A 19,437-nucleotide genomic window follows, 5' to 3' on the forward strand; every position below is an offset into this window, starting at 1 on the left:
TCTGTGGGGATGCTGTCCTGAGTACCAGGCACACCCACAACCCTTGCCCTGGACCTGAGTATAAATGACTACGATTTTGGCATCTTCTCCCATAAAGAATTTGACACTCAGTTGAACAGTAACACCCTTATTGGATGCTTTCAGTTCTATGGATCAATGCACTTTTGAATCTGGACTTTGCCCCTGTCTTTTATGACGAAGTCTTGGTAGTATTTGTTCAGAGTTCCGCAATATCAACCCCAGGCCTGGAATATGAACGGTATCTGGAGAAGAGAGAAATAGATTTATCCATAAATAACACAGAAAATACATTGCCGGACACAACAGGTGAGGTACCTCGAACATCGATAAACCATAGGTAGGCCTATGTTTTTTTCAGTGTACTTCCTGTTGAGGGGTTGATCGGCTAATGTTTACATGAGAAAAGGGCAATGAGTGTTTTTCAGTGTTACACAAAAGCAATTAGTCTGAAAAGTAAAGTCTTTGAGCTGAATTTAGAATTCTATTACCGACTTTATTACAAGACTGACTTGATATTATTGTGTGTAATTCATTAGAGGGAGACCCTGGTTAACCCGACAAATAGGATGCAGAGCTGGACAGTTTGATTAAATATGTGGTCCTGATTGAAACATTTTGTTTTATTTTAGCTGAACTAGGGTATGAGTATCTCAAATACTTATTTCTACTGCTTATAGGGTCCTTTCCCCTGCTGTAAGTTGAATTATTTCGAAACTATGTAGCTTGCCCTAATAAAGATTGAAATTGATGACTGAAAAATATGATGTGTTGCTTCCAGTCAATCCATAGTTTAACCATGATAAACCATCCTCTGACATTTGTCACGGATTAAGTGTTCAATCATTGACTTTACTTAAAACAAATTTGCAACATTTTCACCTGCTTGCGTTGCTCTTGTTTCAACCGGTGGGGCAGATGGGAAATGTAATGGAGTTTTGTTGTTTACACTGTTCATGTGTGTTTGCACATCTCAATCATATAAATGAAGGTATCACAGAAGTTCAAAGAGCATTGATGTTTTTGGTTTCAAGTTGTTGTCCATTGGGAAAAATTGCAATAGGGCACAACTAATATACTGTAAATGACTAAACATGATTTAGGCTATGACTAAGGAAATAAGCAAACAGGAAACTGCTCACCCATAGGCAGCGCTCCTAGAGGCCGTCGGACTTTAATGCAGGGAAACTTAAATCAGTTTTATCCTAATTTCTATCAGCATGTTAAATGCGCACCTTTACTCCACACACAGAGACGCTTACAAAGCTCTCCCTCGCCCTCAATTGGGCAAATCTGACCATAATTCTATCCTCCCGATTCCTGCTTACAAGCTAAAATTAAAGCAGGAAGCACCAGTGACTCGGTCTATAAAAAAAGTGGTCAGATGGAGCAGATGCTAAACTACAGGATTGTTTTGCTAGCACAGACTGGAATATGTTCCGGGATTCTTCCGATGGCACTGAGGAGTAAACCACATCAGTCACTGGCTTTATCAATAAGGGCATCAAGGATGTTGTCCCCACAGTGACTGTACGTACATACCCCAACCAGAAGCCATGGATTACAGGCAACATTCGCACTGAGCTAATGGGTAGAGCTGCCCCCTTTAAGGTGCGGGACTCTAACCCGGAAGCTTATAACAAATCCTGTTATGCCCTCCGACGAACCATCAAACCGGCAAAGCATCAATACAGGACTAAGATTCTACACCGGCTCCGACACTCGTCGGATATGGAAGGGCCTGCAAACTATTACAGACTACAAAGGGAAGCACAGTCCCGAGATGCCCAGTGACACGAGCCTACCAGATGTGCTAAATCACTTCTATGCTCGCTTTGAGGCAAGCAACACTGAGGCATACATGAGAGCATCAGCTGATCTGTATGACTGTGTGATCACGCTCTCTGTAGCCGATGTGAGTAAGACCTTTAAACAGGTCAACATTCACAAGACCGCTGGGCCAGGCGGATTACCAGGACGTGTACTCCAGGCATGTGCTGACCAACTGGCTGGTGTCTTCACTGACATTTTCAACATGTCCCTGATTGAGTCTGTAATACCAACATGTTTTAAGCAGACCACCATAGTCCCTGTACCCAAGAACACTAAGTTAACCTGCCTAAATGACTACAGACCCGTAGCCATAAAGTGCTTTGAAAGGCTGGTCATGGCTCACTTCAACACCATTATCCCAGAAACCCTAGACCCACTCCAATTTGCATACAGCTCAAACAGATCCACAGATGATGCAATCTCTATTGCACTGTACACTGCCCTTTCCCACCTGGACAAAAGGAACAGCTATGTGAGAATGCTATTCATTGACTACGGCTCAGTGTTCAACACCATAGTGCCCTAAAAGCTCATCACTAAGCTATAGATCCTGGGACTGAACACCTCCCTCTGCAACTGGATCCTGGACATCCTGACGGGCTGCCCCCAAGTGATGAGGGTAGGTAACAACACATCTGCCACTCTGATCCTCAACAATGGAGCCCCTCAGGGGTACGTGCTCTGTCCCCTCGTGTACTCCCTGTTCACCCACGACTGCATGGCCAGTGACGACTCCAACACCATCATTAAGTTTGCAGACAACACAACAGTGGTAGGCCTGATCAACGACAAGACAGCCTATAGGGAGGAGGTCAGGGACCTGGCCGGGTGGTGCCAGAATAACAACCTATCCCTCAACGTAATCAAGACAAAGGAGATGATTGTGGACTACAGGAAAAGGAGGACTGACCACGCCCCCATTCTCACCCCCATTCTCATCACACGTCCAAACCTATTCCCCCTCAGGAGACTGAAAATATTTGGCATGGGTCCTCGGATCCTCAGAAGGTTCTACAGCTGCAACATTGAGAGCATCCTGACTGGTTGCATCACTGCCTGGAACGGCAACTGCTCGACCTCCGACCGCAAGGTGCTACAGAGGTTGTGCGTATGGCCCAGTACATCACTGGGGCTAAACTGCCTGCCATTCAGGACCTCTATACCAGGCGGTGTCAGAGGAAGGCACTAAAAATTGTCAAAGACCCCAGTCACCCCAGTCACAGACTGTCCTCTCTGCTACCACAACAGCTTTTACCCTCAAGCCATAAGACTCCTGAACAGGTAGTCAAATGGCTACTGTCGGGTTCACCTTGAGGTCATGATAGGGGCTGTACCGAATGTTTGATGTATTATAATAATTGGTTATGCTTATGTTGTATTAATAGAAGGGGAAGGGTCATAAGACCCCTCCCTCCTTACATTTATAGGGTCCTAGACTACAGATTAACAATATATATATATATTCATTATAAGGTTTAATATTGTTCCACAGCCTTTTCTAGTCTCTGCCTCTTATAAATAAACTGAGAGATGTGTGACTGAGAAAGAACCCTGCAGGGGAGTGAAAGAGTTAAGAGACTAGTCAGACATTCCACTATAAATCAACTTGGAGAATGGACATTTACTGCTGAGCCTTTAGATAGCACTGAAACTCTTGTTTGTATTGCTGTGTATATGCATGGGCTTGGCCTCATGAGTAGAAGGTAATGACGTAGGCCGTGACATCACTAAGGCTGGACTTCGGGCTTAATAAAATAACTTGGACCTTTAACTATTTTGCAGAACTTACTCGGAAACATGCGTGCTATGTTCCTGTTTTCAACTTCTGTTTGCAATTGCATTAATAAAGGTTTTTGATTGGTTTAATTAAAGATATTGACTGAATGCTAATTTCCTTATGAGCCAATGATTGACAAGGAACAAGGAACGAACCCCAACACTACCCGGGCTTTTTGCATTGTGTTTGACTCCAGTCCACTATACAGCCTTTTATAACATAATGACTGACTAAGCACATGGTTTCTGAGGTGTGATGACGAAGAGGTTTGTCGTCATGGTTCAGCTCAGCTCTGGACACTAATGTTACTCATTCATAGCTAGGGTTGCAAAGGGAGGGTATATTACTGGAGACCTTTGTTACCAAACTTTGGTAACTTTAAAGGTTCTTATTTTATCAGATGACATCTAGTGGCCTTTTTGGGTACTTCAGATTATTACAGGTGTCTGCAATTATCTCTGGCCCTCGGTGTGGTCTCATCACATGTAAAATATATCAAATAATCAAATAATATGATAAAGGTATAACAATAGAATGAGAAAGCTGTCAAACATCCAAAATATAAACCATCAAATTAGTGAATACCATTGGTGTTTAATATGAGGGTTTCAGCATGAAATATTCATTATATATATTTTTCCACACTTTTTTTTGTTGTTGCTACATTAGTATGTCTTTGTTGTAAATATTTTAGCACCAAACTGATGGCAGTTGTGAAAAAAAGTCAATCATTGGAGAGTTAATAATGCCATTGTTGATTAGATGTTTTTTTCATTAATTAGGGTTCCTAATTTCCTCTTTAACCATATGGTCTATCCACTAGAAACTCTAGGACAGTATGGACACAGATATAAATAAAATAATACTATGTATGAATAGATTTTTAAAAAGTTATTCAAGTATAAATGACCAAAGTTACCATCGATTGCCATATATTACCTGTTATTTGCTAAAATAACTGAAGATTCCTGTCAATTAAACGGTAGCTTTGCAACCCTATTCATAACACATCCTGTATAATAACTCATGATAATAACAATAATGGTAGGTGATTGTTATTATGTTACTGTATCACTGGCCAATAAGGTAGGTGATGTACCAGTTATGTTGGCAGCAGTAGTTATCACTGTATTATGCTCTTGTGGTTGATATTTGTGCCGAAATGTTTGTGTGTGTTTTCTGTATCTCTGTCTCCTCATGTTACAGGTGTGTGATCCAGGGGTTCCAGGATGTACCGTCCCTATGGCTTGGACACTAGCAGTTACGCAGGATCTGTCCAGTCCGTCCAGTCCAAGTAGGTGTTCTCTGGAGCTTGCACTGTAGTTATAACCTATTTTTATGTGTTTATTTCTTGTTTACTCTTGAATATTTAGCCTCTGAAATCAAATCTCTATTATGCTATTTTCTCAATTTTCTTGTGGCAGTGGTGATTCAGTGGATGATCGGTTATCACAGATATCAAATTTGTCCAGACCAAGTGCCAAGTCAATATACAGTAAGTAAAGAGAAAACCATAATATTGACCTGGAGCAGTTGAAACTGATTACCTAAAGCATTGTTTTTTATAGGTGAATGTTTTGTGAAACGTAACTATGCATAAGATGGTAATCATCCCATGTGCCCCATCAGTGCAGAGAAAGGAGTATGCGGACTCTATCACCAAGATGATGAACAAATTCCAGTACAGAGTAGAGGTATTGTTTTGGTTAATCCAATGTAATGATTGTACTATGCTAATCATTTAGCATTGATAATGGTCTGCATTTGATCACAATAGCTATGCAGCTATTTCTGTGATTCCAAATGCATGTATAACCCCTTCGTGTGTCTGTTCTCCAGCATCTGTTCACCTGTGACCTGGATGGTAGGGAGGTGCGTGATGTGAATGACTGTGTTGAGAGGCTAAAGCTGCTGGATGGGATGGGCCGGGTCTGGGGGCAGGACATGGTCCTGGAGGTGCGGGATGGGAACCTGCTGCTAACAGACATCGAGACTAAGGTTGGTGCACACACTTTATACTTGACAATGAAACATTGGGTGAGCATAGCTATACCCACAATTTACTAACAGACATTGAGTGTTGTAGATTAGAGAAAGATCATACAGGAGGTGTCACAGGTATTTACTACCCTTGGATTTCATTACATTTGATTGTGTTACGAAGTGGGATTAAAATGGATTTAATTTTCATTTTTTACCTAAAACACTCTGTAATGTCAAAGTGGAAGAAATATTCTATATATATAAAAAAGAAAATGAATTAAGGATTCACCCCCGAGTCAATACATGTTAGAATCACCTTTGGCAGCGATAACAGCTGTGAGTCTTCTTGGGTAAATCTAAGCGCTTTACACACCTGGATTGTGCAACATTTGCCCATTATTCTTTTCAAAATTCTGAAGCCAAACTGTGGCGAAAAGTTCTCAAGGTTTTTTGGTGCAGTTTTCCCTGACTTATTTCTGGTGGGGTAGGCTTGTGCACATTTTGTAAAGTTATCTAAAATAACTCAAATGTACTCATAGCCCTCTCTACTTTTCTCCTCGTGCTCACAGTCAATTGAAGTCATCTGGAAAGGAGCTGTAGACTGTACATGTTACATTGGGGCCCTAGTTATTACACTGGGTTTCTTGTGTTTGATACATTTACACACTTGTGATAAAGTGTTCAATGTCATGTTGAACACATGGCCAATAAAAGCGTACTCGTGCTAAGTTCAACACTCTTTCTGTTCCTAGATGGGCCATTTTAGTGTGAAAGTAAAATTCGTTAAATTAGTGTTATGTATTGACTTGGTACAACAATTTGTGTCCTTTTTGTTGTTGTGCTTTGTAGTAATCCCTCTGGTGAGATATGGAGCCTGTTCCACTCTTGCAGTAACTGTGATTTCGCATCACTCTTGTTGTCTTGTTGTCAGTCGCTGCCCATTTTAGGGCCAAGAATTCCAGTGAAGGTGATGGTTTCTCTCTGCTTGTGTGATAGTGCAGGAGCAATATCCAATGAATCAGTTTGCCACTTTATCATTGGTATAACACACCTCCCAATCCCTCTTCAGAGGCATCAAAGTGCAGGATAAAAGGGTCCTTGAAATCTGGGTAAGCAGATGGATTAGTCAACACACTCACCAAGTGCTCACCAGGTGGGCATCTTCCCATATAACTTTCTGGTGGGGGCAGAGCCTGTCCCGACTGCATAGCTATCTAGGTCCTTCACTTCCCAGATGCTGGGGTCTCCAACTTCACTGCTAGTAAGTCATAGAGACATTTTGCATGTTGTGAGAAGTTCTTACTTTTAGCCCATGTAGTACCCTAGAAACCCCTGTAGTTTCCCCAGCTCTCTCACATGTTTCCCAGTTCTTGCACTGCTACAATTGATTTAGTATCCATTCTGTAACCATTAGTATAAATTATTTTTCCTAAATAATGGACCTCATTCTTGAATAGGTCACACTTATCAGCCCTGAGTTTTATACCCCATTGATTTTGCTGCCTGAGTACGTAAAGGAAAATCTTCCAAATGTTGAAGAAAATAACTAAAAATAAGCACATCATCCAAATATGGTATACAGATCTCTTATACCCTCTAAACTTTCCTCCATGCTTCGTTGGAAGACAGAGGGACTGTTTGATAAGCCAAAGGGAATTCTGTTCCATTGACATAAGGCCCAAGGAGCAGTGTATCTTCTGGACTCCTCTCCCTTAAGGCCTTGGTGGTATGCTGATTCCAAGAACACAGGATGAGATGTTACTATCTTTTGTGCAAGCACTTCCAAGAGTTAATGAACAGTGAGCGTGGTGAAATTTGGGGAGCGCATCGTCAGTAGTGTACCTTTGGTTCCTAGGGTGTTTCGGCCTTTCACACTATACACCCTCCCCAAAGGCGGCCAGCGACAGGGTGATCAATCCTACGCTTGCGTCCCATTCCCAATTAGTCATAGGAGTTGCCTTGTTGTTGATAGCCAACATCCCATGGGACTATGCATGGCAGGGGCGTCCTCCTCCCTGAGTCAAGCATTGTTGACCGCATACCTCCTGGCCCTCTCAATTCGGGGCCCAGCTGGGGTCTTTCCTCTTCATCCAGAGCCACTGACTGCTGCCTTCTGCCGCTTCTGATACAGCTTTGATTGCCGAACGCTGGCTCTGGCCCTTAATTCCCAGGTCTCTAAGCAGTCTGGTTGTAGATGTTGCCACAAAACCTCTGCAGCCCACCTCCACTGGTCGGACTTCTGTGTTCCAGCCATGATGCCGTGCTTCGGCAGCTAGATCAGCATAGCGCAGATGTTTTCGCTCATAAGCCTCATCTACTGAGTTTTCCCAGGGTACTGTGAGCTCAATGATGAAGACCTTATTGAGTGAACGGGACCAGAGCACCATGTCAGGTCTTAGGGTGGTGGTTGCGATCTCTGGAGGAAAATCAAGTTGCCGGCCAATGTCAGCTAGCATTTTCCAGTCGCGGGCCAAGCGCAGCTGGTCTCGCTCTAATGGTGTAGAGCCGCTCTTCGGTGGTTTAGCCCCTTCGCGGACAAAGTTTGTCCGTAAGGAGTGTGATGCTGCTGTGGGTGGTAGGGAGTTGGTGGCAGCTCGCTTGTCCTCCAGGGCGGACGCAAGGTTTTTAAGGACTTGGTTGTGACGCCAAGTGTAGCGTCCTTGGATGAGGCTTGTTTTACACCCTGTGAGAATATGCCTGAGGTTGGCTGGCATGGAACAGAGGGCACAGTCCGGATCTTCACCATACCATTGGTGAAGATTAACTGGTGTTGGAAGGACGTCATATGTTGCTCTGATTGAAAAGCTCAACCGCCTCGCTTCCATGGCCCACAGATCCTTCCAGCTGATCTTCCTCTTCTCCACACTGTCCCATCAAGTCCACTGTCCCTGTTTGGCAGGAGAGACTGCCTTGGCCCACCTTGCAGCCTCCTCCTTTAAAACTGTAAACCATGAGTTTCCTCCTAAACCATCAAGTATTTCCTGTATATGGGGTATGGAATGCCTGTCTAGAACAGTCTTCTTTTTCAATCCCCTGTTATCAACACAAAGTCTTAAACACCCATCCTTTTCCGTACACAGACCAGAGGTGATGGTAATGATGATGTTGACATCCTGATGAAGTTTTTATTCAGGAGCCCCTGGAGTTGGCTTTTCACCTCAGCATTCAAGGGGCGTGGCACACCATTGAACCTCTGCCACTGGTATGTTATCAGTAAAGGTTATCGGCATTTGGAGATTTTCAATGCACCCTATGTCCATGTCATTTTAGGCAAAAATGGCTGATTCCTATCTGAGCATCTGTCTGAATAATTCTTGTTGTTCTTGGCTCAAGTGCTGTGTGTCCCACCACTCTATGTGACTGGTGTCAGTGCCAGGCTCCAGTGGGGATCTGTAATGAGTCTGTGCTACATTAACCCTTTCTCCACTGGGCACAGGAACTGGGTGACACGCTACCACTCTCTGTAATGTTCCTATCCCTGTTTGTCATGTTTGGTAGTATTCACTACTGCAATGTCAACTTTTCAAGATGGGCAATTTGATGTTTTCATGACTTGACTTTGTAGGTCCAGGCCCCAGATCACTCTCACGTCCGGTTCAAATAACACAATTTCATCATTGAAGGGGGCCTCTCTTGGGATACAGGGATGAATCCATTTTGTTTGACAATGTCACGTCTGCATGCTGTAAGCAAGCATTCCTCTGTGTACTCTGAGTTCTGATGCAGATTGAATAGAGTCTTTGTAGCAATGCTGGCAAGTCTGTTGACCAGTCCATAACAACTTTTGCATTTTTTTTTTCTCTCTGTTGGTTGTATTTGATTTTCTATTGGAGCGATTTCTGTTGAACTGTAACCCTGTCCCTGTTCTGACTGTGCTAATGATGCTACCTGACAGGTCAGTTCTTTGATTGCTTCATTGCTCGCATCAATTTTACTCAGGAGGGGATTGTATTTATGTTGTTTTCGGACAGTGGTCTGTGGGGGCTCTGCCTGTGCACATTCCTCCCCGTTATCCTCACTCTGTACTGCATTAACTCATATGGGTGTGAACTTACGTGAAATCCTGGCCTTTTGCATGCGTTCGGTTTCATTGCCCTTGGCCATTTGCATTTTCTCAAGCAACAGTTCATCACTGGTGTTAATATTCTGGAGATGCTCATCTCTGCCCTGATGTTACCATTTGTTAATCCAATAACAATGGCCTGCAGGCATTGGCTCTTGACTAACTGTGCCATAATTAACTGGGCACGAGCTGAGGCTAATAACACTTTCTGTCTCCTGTCGAAGACTCGGACTAGGAAGTCCAGGGCAGACTCTCCCGGCTCTTGTGTTGCTTTTGTCAACTTGTGATACATTTGAGTAGCATCCTTCTCTGTGTAATGTGTCCTCAAGATGTGCCCTAGAGTGTAGAGTGTCATGTCTGTTTTTCCCTCCAGATAACTCCTCATCTTAAGCCCTGGGCTCACAGCTTTGATTACTGCTTCTATCATTTCTAATTCACTGTATCCTTTTCTCAGTCCATGTTCAATCTGATGTTCTAGGCTGTTGAAGCTGAGTTGAGGAGGCCCTCCCACCTCTTTTCCTCCTGCCGCAGCTCCTTTCACTCCGCTGGGTTCACTGTCCATGTGCGTCATTGGCACTGAATGGCTGGAACTTGTCGGCAGACCTTTCGCAGCATCCTCCGAGTCCGATATTCATTTGATTTATTCTTTCGGTTGAAGCTACCAAGACATTCCCTCCTCCTCTGATTCCATTAAATCCTCATTCTCACAGTAATCCTCAATCAGTTTGCGCAGTAATGTGCAATGGCTCTTTCCTTTTACTTCAGAGTCATCTACACCTCCTATTCGACAACAACAATTGTCTTCACTTAAAGTCCATAAACTCTGTTCGATTTTATCCAACAACATTTCCCTCTCAACTCATATTGTCCTACTCACGTGGCAACAACAACAATGCAGGCAATGGCAAGATAGCTCCAATCCGTTTGGTGGTCAGCCCGCTAACGTTAGCTGGATAGCTACTCTCCCAACGTCTCTCACTCGTTGTCCGTTCAAAGAATATGGGCCGGTGCTAACATGAAAATAAATCTCAGCAGTGCCTCCAAATGTATTCCCTTTCTATGGGATTATAATATTTTCTTCTTTATTTCCCCATGGGCTTCATCCGAGTACCCCCTAGTGGCTGGAATAAAACCATATTAAGCCCTTTACATTTCACTCCATGCCATTTATTTTTCCCATTTATTTTTTATCCCCAGTCTTTGCCAATGTCAAGCATAGCCATACCATGATGTAGCCACCATCACTGAGGCCGTTACTCAGTGATGTGTTTGTTGAGTTGGATTTGCACCAATTTCTTTTTGTTGCAGTATTACTCTTGTGCCTTGTGGCATATTTTGGAACAGTTTTATTCTGTATATTTGCATTATTCTTGAATCTTTCCACTCTGCCATTTAGGTCATAATTTCCTCCCATTACAGCCAATGAACTCTGTAGCTGTTTTAGAATCACCAATGGCCTAATGGTGACATCCCTGAACAGGTTCCTTCTAGTCCTGCAGCTCAGTTCAGAAGGTTGAATGTATCTTTGATGTGTCTGGGGGGTTTAATACATCCTTCACAGCATAATTATTAACTTGACCAATGCTTAAAGTGATATTCAATGTTTGATATATTTATTGTTACCCATCTACCAATCACTGCCCTTCTTTATGAGGCTTTGAAAATCACCCTGGTCTTTGTAGTTGAATCTGTGCTTTAAATTCAATAATTGAATGAGGGACCTTACAGATGTTGTATGTATGGGGGACAGAGGCAGCGGTAGTCATTCAAAAAATCATGTCAACCCCTATTATTTCAAACAGTGACTCCATGTAACTTATTATGTGATTTGTTAAGGAACATTTTATTCCTGAACTAAGCGCTGTATTTAATCTGTAATGCTGAACCATTACAGATTCCGCAATAGATATGATCAGGTAATTTTAGTTTTGAGCCGACATGCAGCTTTTACTGTAAATGTAGTCTACTCTAAAGCATTTAAATTTCACTCACGCTGTAACGCTGAACTTCCGCGATGTGTATTGAATAAAGCCCTAATTTAGTCTTGCCTAAACAAAGGGGGGAATGCTTATGCAACTACTATATTTGAGCTATTTAGTTATTGTACATTTGTACAAGTATGTGTAACTTGCTTTCCACTTGGACATTATGGAGTAATTTGCGTAGATCAATGACAAAAAAATCACAACAAATCTATTTCAATCCCACTTTATAACGCAACAAAACGTGAAGAAATCCAAGGGTTTTTTGATTCCTGACCTACTATTTTCTCTCCCTCTCCCCTCTTCCTGTGTGGGGTTCAGGAGGACCTGGAGTCCCTGGCTCTGAGCAGCATCATGGAGCTAAAGGCTGTGATGGACAGCTGTGTGTACAACTCCCTGCTGACTGCGACCGTCAAGGACCGCAGCAAGAGGACCACCAGTGTCTTCATTTTCCAGTGTGAAGACCTCAGGGTGAGGAGAATGTTATGCATCCCTGAACCTGTCTCCAGACGGTATTAGGACCATTATGTTTCTCTCATGTTTCAAAATGGCTGTGCAAATGGATGTTAGTGATTTATTTCAGGCCGATTTCATAAAACGGGACCTAGAGAGAGTGCTCCCTCACCAGAGAGATGACGTTAACAATCACAGCAACAACAGGTAACAACAAAACAGTCCAAAACAACAACAGTGCGTTTAAAACGGTGTAGCTTACCTTAGTATGTGCTCATTTTCTTTGGGTAACCCTCTTTTTTATCTATAGCAGGAGCAATCTGGAAGTTATGGCTGGCCATCAAATTGTTAGGAATCTTCAGAATGCTGACCCACCAACTGAGCAGAGAGAATGGACTCCTCCCGAAGATCCCTCAGCTCAATGGAGCGCTCCAGACTATGGTAAATCAATGGCATACTCCAACCCAAAGTAGTTATAGGAAACCATTGATCAAGAGGACTAAGGTTGTAACTTGTGAGGTCAGAAGGGCTTGCCTAGATCACTGTAAAAAAACTGAGACTATTAGCTCAAGGGTTTGTTTCCTGTGTTAATGACAGATAAATAGCTTTAGTCAAGGTTTGGTCAAATATCTTGAAAACAATAAATACTGTATTTCTAAATCTATGGGAAGTGGGAAACCAACCTGTTTCACTTCTATGTGTTCAATAGATGAAGATCCTACACCTGTACCTACGCCTACACCGCCCATGCCCAGAGAAGAGCCCCTCCCTCACAGGAAGGAAACCCCAGGAAACCTTTTTATGGAGGAGGAGCCTGAGCCTGAGCCAGGCCTTGTCTCTCCTCCACGCCCATACACAGAGACTAATAGGAATGTGGTCAGTGCTCTGCCTCTATCATTATATTATTAATGTTAGCAGTACTGTGGATGATAGCTTAAAGGGGCAATCAGCAGTTGAAACAATAACAATGCATTTGTCCTGCCACTGTTCCTGTAAAAAGCTGATGGATGGGGTGGGAGAAAAGTAACCACTCTCAAATTCATAGACAGAGCTATGGATGCAAGGACTGTCCATCCGTGATATCAAAATAATAGTTTTAAGCATGTTTTGAGGCTATACAGTGTTTGTTTACATTTATTTTGTTTAAAAACATTGGCGTAACAAGCTTATATTGTGGGTCCTGAAGGGGTGCGGCAGTTGAACTAAGCTCATGAGGCATTTGTAAATTATATTCTTCAAGAATCAATAGATATGTATATCATAAGTCCAGAAATTGATGTAGCAACTGCAGATTTGCCCTTTAAGGTGAATGTAGTGGTTTGCATATGGATATTGTATAACATGTTCTTTGTTTTTCTACAGGACATCGTGAATCATATTTTCAATGACATTGAGATCTTTATGGGCCAAGTCGCTGCTGCAGCAGCCAAAGCCGAGAAGAAGAAAAAGAGAAAGAAGAAGAATAAGGATAAAGGTGTGTGTTTCTCCTTATTCCAAAGAAGGCTACACCAGTGGAGCCAGAGCTACCGTGTGGGTATACATTTAAAGGTATGATAAACCAAAGTAAGGATCTCCCACATTTTGTAACAAAGCAGAGGGCTCAGTATAGCTCTGCAATGACATGATTGGTTGACGGTAGGTGGGGGCAGTATGTTGGGGGCGGGAGGTCCTGTATAAACACAAACTCAACTGCTCTGCTCTGTGAAGCACAAGAGGTATGAATACACTGATTTCTGCAGACACCGGATTGACCATGCAGAGCCTTTAATTTGGAATAACCTTAACATTTATCTTGGCTCCCCCACCTGAACCCCTGGGGATACCCCATATTCAGGTGCAACATGGCAGTGGCAGTGGGGAAACTGATCTGAGGTTTTTGTATTTTGATGCCATTTGTTTTTTTGTTTAATTTCCAAGGCATTAAAGGCATGCCACCAGCAGAGGAATTTAAAACCTGTCTCCAGAAAATCAAATGCGGGTTCAACCTTCTGGTGTGTATCAAAATATCTCAGCTATTTTGCTTGTTGTGTTGCACACTCATGATGTAATACATGCTAGTCATTTAATCTGAGAGCTTAATCAAGTACCTTTGGTCTGTTCACTGTGACAGGGGGAGCTCAATGGAAAGATTAGTCATCCCAGTGCTCCGGAATTTGTCCACTGCCTCTTCTCCACCCTGGCATTTGTAAGTTACTCCTACTGCTTACTCCATATTTGTTTTCTACGCAGCTCTTGACCCACCCATGAACCATTTTCAAAGTAGTGTTTTGAACCAGCCTAAAATAATTGACAGTACAGGATACATCTTCCTATCAATGAGTTCAGAAGACTTGTTTCCACCCTTTTAGTGGCAAGTGCTGCTGTAGAATCAACTGCTAAAACAGTTCAAGCCCAGTTACCTGACCGCCTACCACTACCCCCTCCCTTCTCCAGGTGTTGTCCCACAGCCCTGAGGAGCTGCCCCCCACCATCGTGGCGCCCCTGCTGAAGCCTGAGTGTATCCGTCTGCTGAGTGAGGAGGCCACTCCTGAGGAGGACCAGCTGTGGCAGTCGCTGGGAGACGCCTGGAACGTCCCCAGGTGGGACACATGCATCACACCTCTCACCAATGGGTATCTGGGAATGGGGAGTTACTGTCAGTCAGTGGTGCTCTGTGTACTTCCATACATTTTGACAAGGGCTCCCTGTATCCCTGATGTCTTAACAGTACAAAATGGCTTGAGGATGATGAGGACATCCCTACCTACACTCTGGAGTTCTATGATGGTTGGCAGCCCCTGGAGTTGACCCACTCTCTCCCAGGGAGAGAGCCTGAGAGAAGGCAGCAGAGTCAGAAACAGAGTCAGAGTCAGAGTCCGCGCTCCACCCCTGAAAAGGTATTTGCCCAGTGAGCTGCATCTTATAGTTCTGTACCGGCTGGGTAATTCCAATAAGTTTTTTTTCAATAAGTTCTTCCAAACTTTTCCCCTGTAGAGGTCGGCCCCATTCAAGCCTCCACCATCACGGTATGCATTATCAAAATAGTATGTACAATTTAAAAGCCATGAAATGATTATGGATACATGCTGGTCTGTGTGCGTCTATAGATCTATGTATGTGTTTTCAGTCCAGATGAGCCAAACCCCAGTTACATGCGTGTGATGTATGACTTCACGGCAAGGAACAACAGAGAGCTGAGCATCTCCAAGGGAGAGGTGGTTCAGGTGAGCCTACTCAACACTACTACATGTTAAAAACAGCACTCTGAAGTCTGTCTGCCCACCCGCCCAATAGGAGGTTTTGACACAAGAGTGTGTACAGTATGTCCTCTGTGCATCCACAGCTACTGGACATGTCAAAGAAATGGTGGCGAGTAAGGAGCGACAGAGGAGAGGAGGGCTTCATACCCAACAATGTACTGGAGTCACAGGACAAGGAGCAGGAAAAGCAGGCAAGATACCACAACACTCAGCAAAACTTCCTACTGGAAAGCCTGCTGTGTATGCTCCATGTGTATGGTGTTTACTGTATGAGTATGTCATTATAGAGACCTTATCCCCCTGTCAGGAAACCAGTGGTCCTCCCTCCCTAACCAAGAGGTCCAAGCCTGACCAAGTGAAGGCCTGGCTGGAGTATAAGGACTTCAGTAAAATGTAAGAGCACTCAAACTCCCAATCACAATAGTTATAGCTTAGTGATCAGTGTAGGCATACATGTAATTTACAACGACTGTCGTCAACCACAAATGAGTATGAGAAATGACAGGATAAGTATTCTCTTTTCCCAGATTTGTAAAAATGTCTCCTTCACTTTCTCTCCTTCCCTCCCTCTCTCTGTCTATCAGCACGGTGCGCTGTCTGGGTGTGCTGAGTGGCTCTATGCTCCTGGGGATGACGAGAGAAGAGCTGAAGATAGTGTGTCCTGAGGAGGGGGGCGGGTCTTCTTCCAGCTCCAGAACATCAAGTCTGCTATGGCTGTAGGTCCCACACCACCCTGGCTTTAACTGTTGATTTATATTATTGTACATGACAGGTAATAAGCTGATTTCTAAATACTAGTCCTATTCCTGACCTTTGTTTTTTTCTTTCCACTCCAGCTTGCCAGTGAGGTAAGGTCCATAGAGCCTTAGGAGGGGAGGAGATGGGAGGACCAGGGAGTCACAAATGTGTCGGGACTTTTAAGTTTTATCCCTTTTCGCTGTGCAATAGAAAAATCCTGATTATAACTACTGAAAACACTGAGTAAGCTGAGTTTATTTAAAAGTATGTAGCGTGGAAGTCTCAAAACTCTATATTTTTTTGTTCCATTTAATAATCCAATATTTAAAGAAAGAGTCTCTATATATATATATATTCTGTGTCAGCTGTTAACTTCAGTACTATATTTAACCATATGTATTCTATAAAACCAGTGTTGATGCCACTTGATTCTATGATTGATCTTGAGGATTTTATTAAAGTCACCATTTCTACATGCATAAATTAATGTTAAGTGTTACAATACTTTTTCTGTATAGTATTGTGTTGTTGATGTAATGTAATCAATTGACATATATTTACTTCGGTAGTGCTATGTATGTACACTTCAATGAGTAAATCACATTATATCAAATCAAGTCAGTCTCTATAATCTAAGCATGTATCTCAATGTTGGAACTGTCTATCCACATACAGTACAGTACCAGTCAAAGGTTTGGACACACCGAGTCATTCCAGGGTTTTTCTTTGTTTTTACCATTTTCTACATTGTAGAATAACAGTGAAGACACAAAACTATTAAATAACACATATGGAATCATGTAGTAACCAAAAAAGTGTTAAACAAATCAAAATATGTTCAAAAGTGAGTTTGTGGAATTTCTTTCCTTCTTCATGTGTTTGAGCAAGGTAGGGTAGATATACAGACCATAACCCTATTTGGTAAAAGACCAAGTACATATTATGGCAAGAACAGCTCAAATAAGCAAAGAGAAATGACAGTCCATCGTTACTTTAAGACATAAAGGGCAGTAGCAAAATCCATCAAGCGCTATGATGAAATTGGCTATCAAGAGGACCGCCACAGGAAAAGAAGACCCAGAATTACTTCTGCTGCAGAGGATACCTTCATTAGAATTAACTGCACCTCAGATTGCAGTCCAAATAAATGCTTCACAGAGTGCAAGTAACAGACACATCTCAACATCAGCTGTTGAGAGGAGACTGATTGAATCAGGCCTTCATGGTCAAATTGCTGCAAAGAAACCACTACTAAAGGACACCAATAATAAGAAGAATTGCTTAGGCCGAGAAACATGAGCAATGGACATTAGACTAGTCCACATTTGAGATTTTTGGTTCCAACCACTGTGTATTTACGAGACGCAGAGTAGGTGAACAGATGATCTCTGCATGTGTGGTTCCCACCATGAAGCATGGAGGAGGTGTGATGGCGTGGGAGTGCTTTACTGGTGACTGTCTGTGATTTATTTAGAATTCAAGGCACATTTAACCAGCATGGCTACCACAGCATTCTGCAGCGATACGGCATCCCATCTGGTTTGCGCTTAGTGGGACTATCATTTGTTTTTCAACAGGACAATGACCCAACACACCTCCAGGCTGTGTAAGGGCTATTTGACCAAGGATAGTGATGGAGTGCTGCATTAGATAACTTGGCCTCCACAATCACCCGACCTCAACCCAATTGAAATGGTTTGGGATGAGTTGGACCGCAGAGTGAAGGATAAGCAGCCAACAAGTGCTCAGCATATGTGGGAACTCCTTCAAGACTGTTGGAAAAGCATTCCTTATGAAGCTGGTTGAGACAATTTCAAAAGTATGCAAAGCTGTCATCAAGGCAAAGGGTAGCTACTTTGAAGAATCTAAAATATATTTTGATTTGTTTAACACTTTTTTAGGTTGCTACATGATTCCATATGTGTTATTTCATCGTTTTGATGTCTTATTATTCAACAATGTAGAACATAGTAAAAATAAACAAAAAACCCTTGTATGAGTAGGTGTCCAAACTTTTGACTGTAACTCAACTATATTAGTTGACTAAATGAGTCAATAAGCTGACTCCTTAAAGAAAAAAATGTATGACACCAGACAACACATTAGATGAATAAACATGCTTTATTTCAATCATCAGACATTATACCATAGTCTGTAAAACATTGGAATTAATTTAAAGCCATGATAGTGACTACAGTACACTAAGGGCTCTATTCAATCCACGTTGCAGAAGTTCAGCGTTACAGCGTGATTGAAATGTAAAGTTAATGTTCCTGCGTAAGCGGAGGCTGCATTCACAGTAAACACTGCATATGTCAGCTCAATCTGGAAATGACCTTTAAATTGCTATCACGCAATCTGTAACACTTCAGCAATACAGATTGAACAGAGCCCTAAATCCAACAATTAAAAAGACAATGAAAACCATGTCAATATAAAAAACGTGCAGAGAACCTTTCATGTAAAAACATGAAAATGTCTAATAAGGAAAACATGAATTGAGCACAAAATAATCACAAGTGTAAATCTATTTGTTTGAATTCAACATTATGAAGTGAAAAGAATACTGGGCAATTCTTCAATGAGAAAATCGATTGAACAAAGAACTAAACTTGCAGTATGATGATTGACTGATTAACTGGTTTGTGTTCTGTGATGACAACACAGTGTCTATTACTATTACCCAAGACTCTTTGCACTACTGAAACCCGTCGCAAGAGAACAGCATTTTGGACTCAAAACAGCATTGAACTTTGTGTGCTCTTTCGATTGGGACAGAATGACATATTTCTGTCTTTAGTGAAGTTTGAGAATACAACGTATGGTCTCTGAGTTATGGTATGCTACAGTAAAACCAATAGGTTCCCTAGCATTGTATTTTATAAACAAACAAAGGAACTAAACTGATTGTACAGAATGAGACAAACAACAGGAGTTGGTGAGGTTTGACAGAACAGATATGTGAACTCTGATGGACAATCTTTAATGGATGGATGGAAATGAAAAGGTAAGGTCAACTGAACTGGAAACTGTGCCGTTGAGTCTCTTAGTGAGCCATACCTGGACATGAAAATGGATGTCTGATCCCTATGGATGTCTGATCCCTATCAAAAAAAAATGGATGTCTGATCCCTATCAACAATTACACACATCCTACTCTACACACGGAGACATAAACCCTTAAATTATACATGCATCCTCTAATTCCCTGCAAAATACTATTTCAAGAATCAAATCAAAAGCTATAGTAAATGGTTGTTGCGGTTTTAAAAGCCTTGTTTGTATCAATCAAAGAGTAACAACGGTCCAGTCTATGGCTGTATGTTTGTGGGAAGGATTACAATGTCTGAG

General features: G+C 42.3%; 1 protein-coding gene across 1 annotated transcript; it reads left to right on the top strand.

Moving 5' to 3' along the window:
* Positions 1 to 84: 84 nt before the first annotated feature.
* On the top strand, positions 85 to 18,697 carry LOC135540004 (epidermal growth factor receptor kinase substrate 8-like protein 3). Its single transcript, XM_064966296.1, is given in 21 exon segments — positions 85 to 327; positions 4,835 to 4,922; positions 5,053 to 5,123; positions 5,258 to 5,322; positions 5,468 to 5,626; positions 11,978 to 12,127; positions 12,240 to 12,316; positions 12,420 to 12,550; positions 12,819 to 12,985; positions 13,472 to 13,583; positions 14,027 to 14,100; positions 14,220 to 14,294; positions 14,543 to 14,688; positions 14,817 to 14,985; positions 15,083 to 15,114; positions 15,216 to 15,312; positions 15,432 to 15,539; positions 15,656 to 15,741; positions 15,933 to 16,012; positions 16,015 to 16,064; positions 16,185 to 18,697. Coding segments are annotated over 20 exon segments (1,947 nt in total). The 5' UTR covers positions 85 to 327; positions 4,835 to 4,857; the 3' UTR covers positions 16,218 to 18,697.
* The last annotated feature ends 740 nt before the right edge of the window (positions 18,698 to 19,437 follow it).

The sequence above is a fragment of the Oncorhynchus masou genome, chromosome 5, assembly GCF_036934945.1.
Source record: "Oncorhynchus masou masou isolate Uvic2021 chromosome 5, UVic_Omas_1.1, whole genome shotgun sequence".
Lineage (NCBI taxonomy): Eukaryota > Metazoa > Chordata > Actinopteri > Salmoniformes > Salmonidae > Oncorhynchus > Oncorhynchus masou.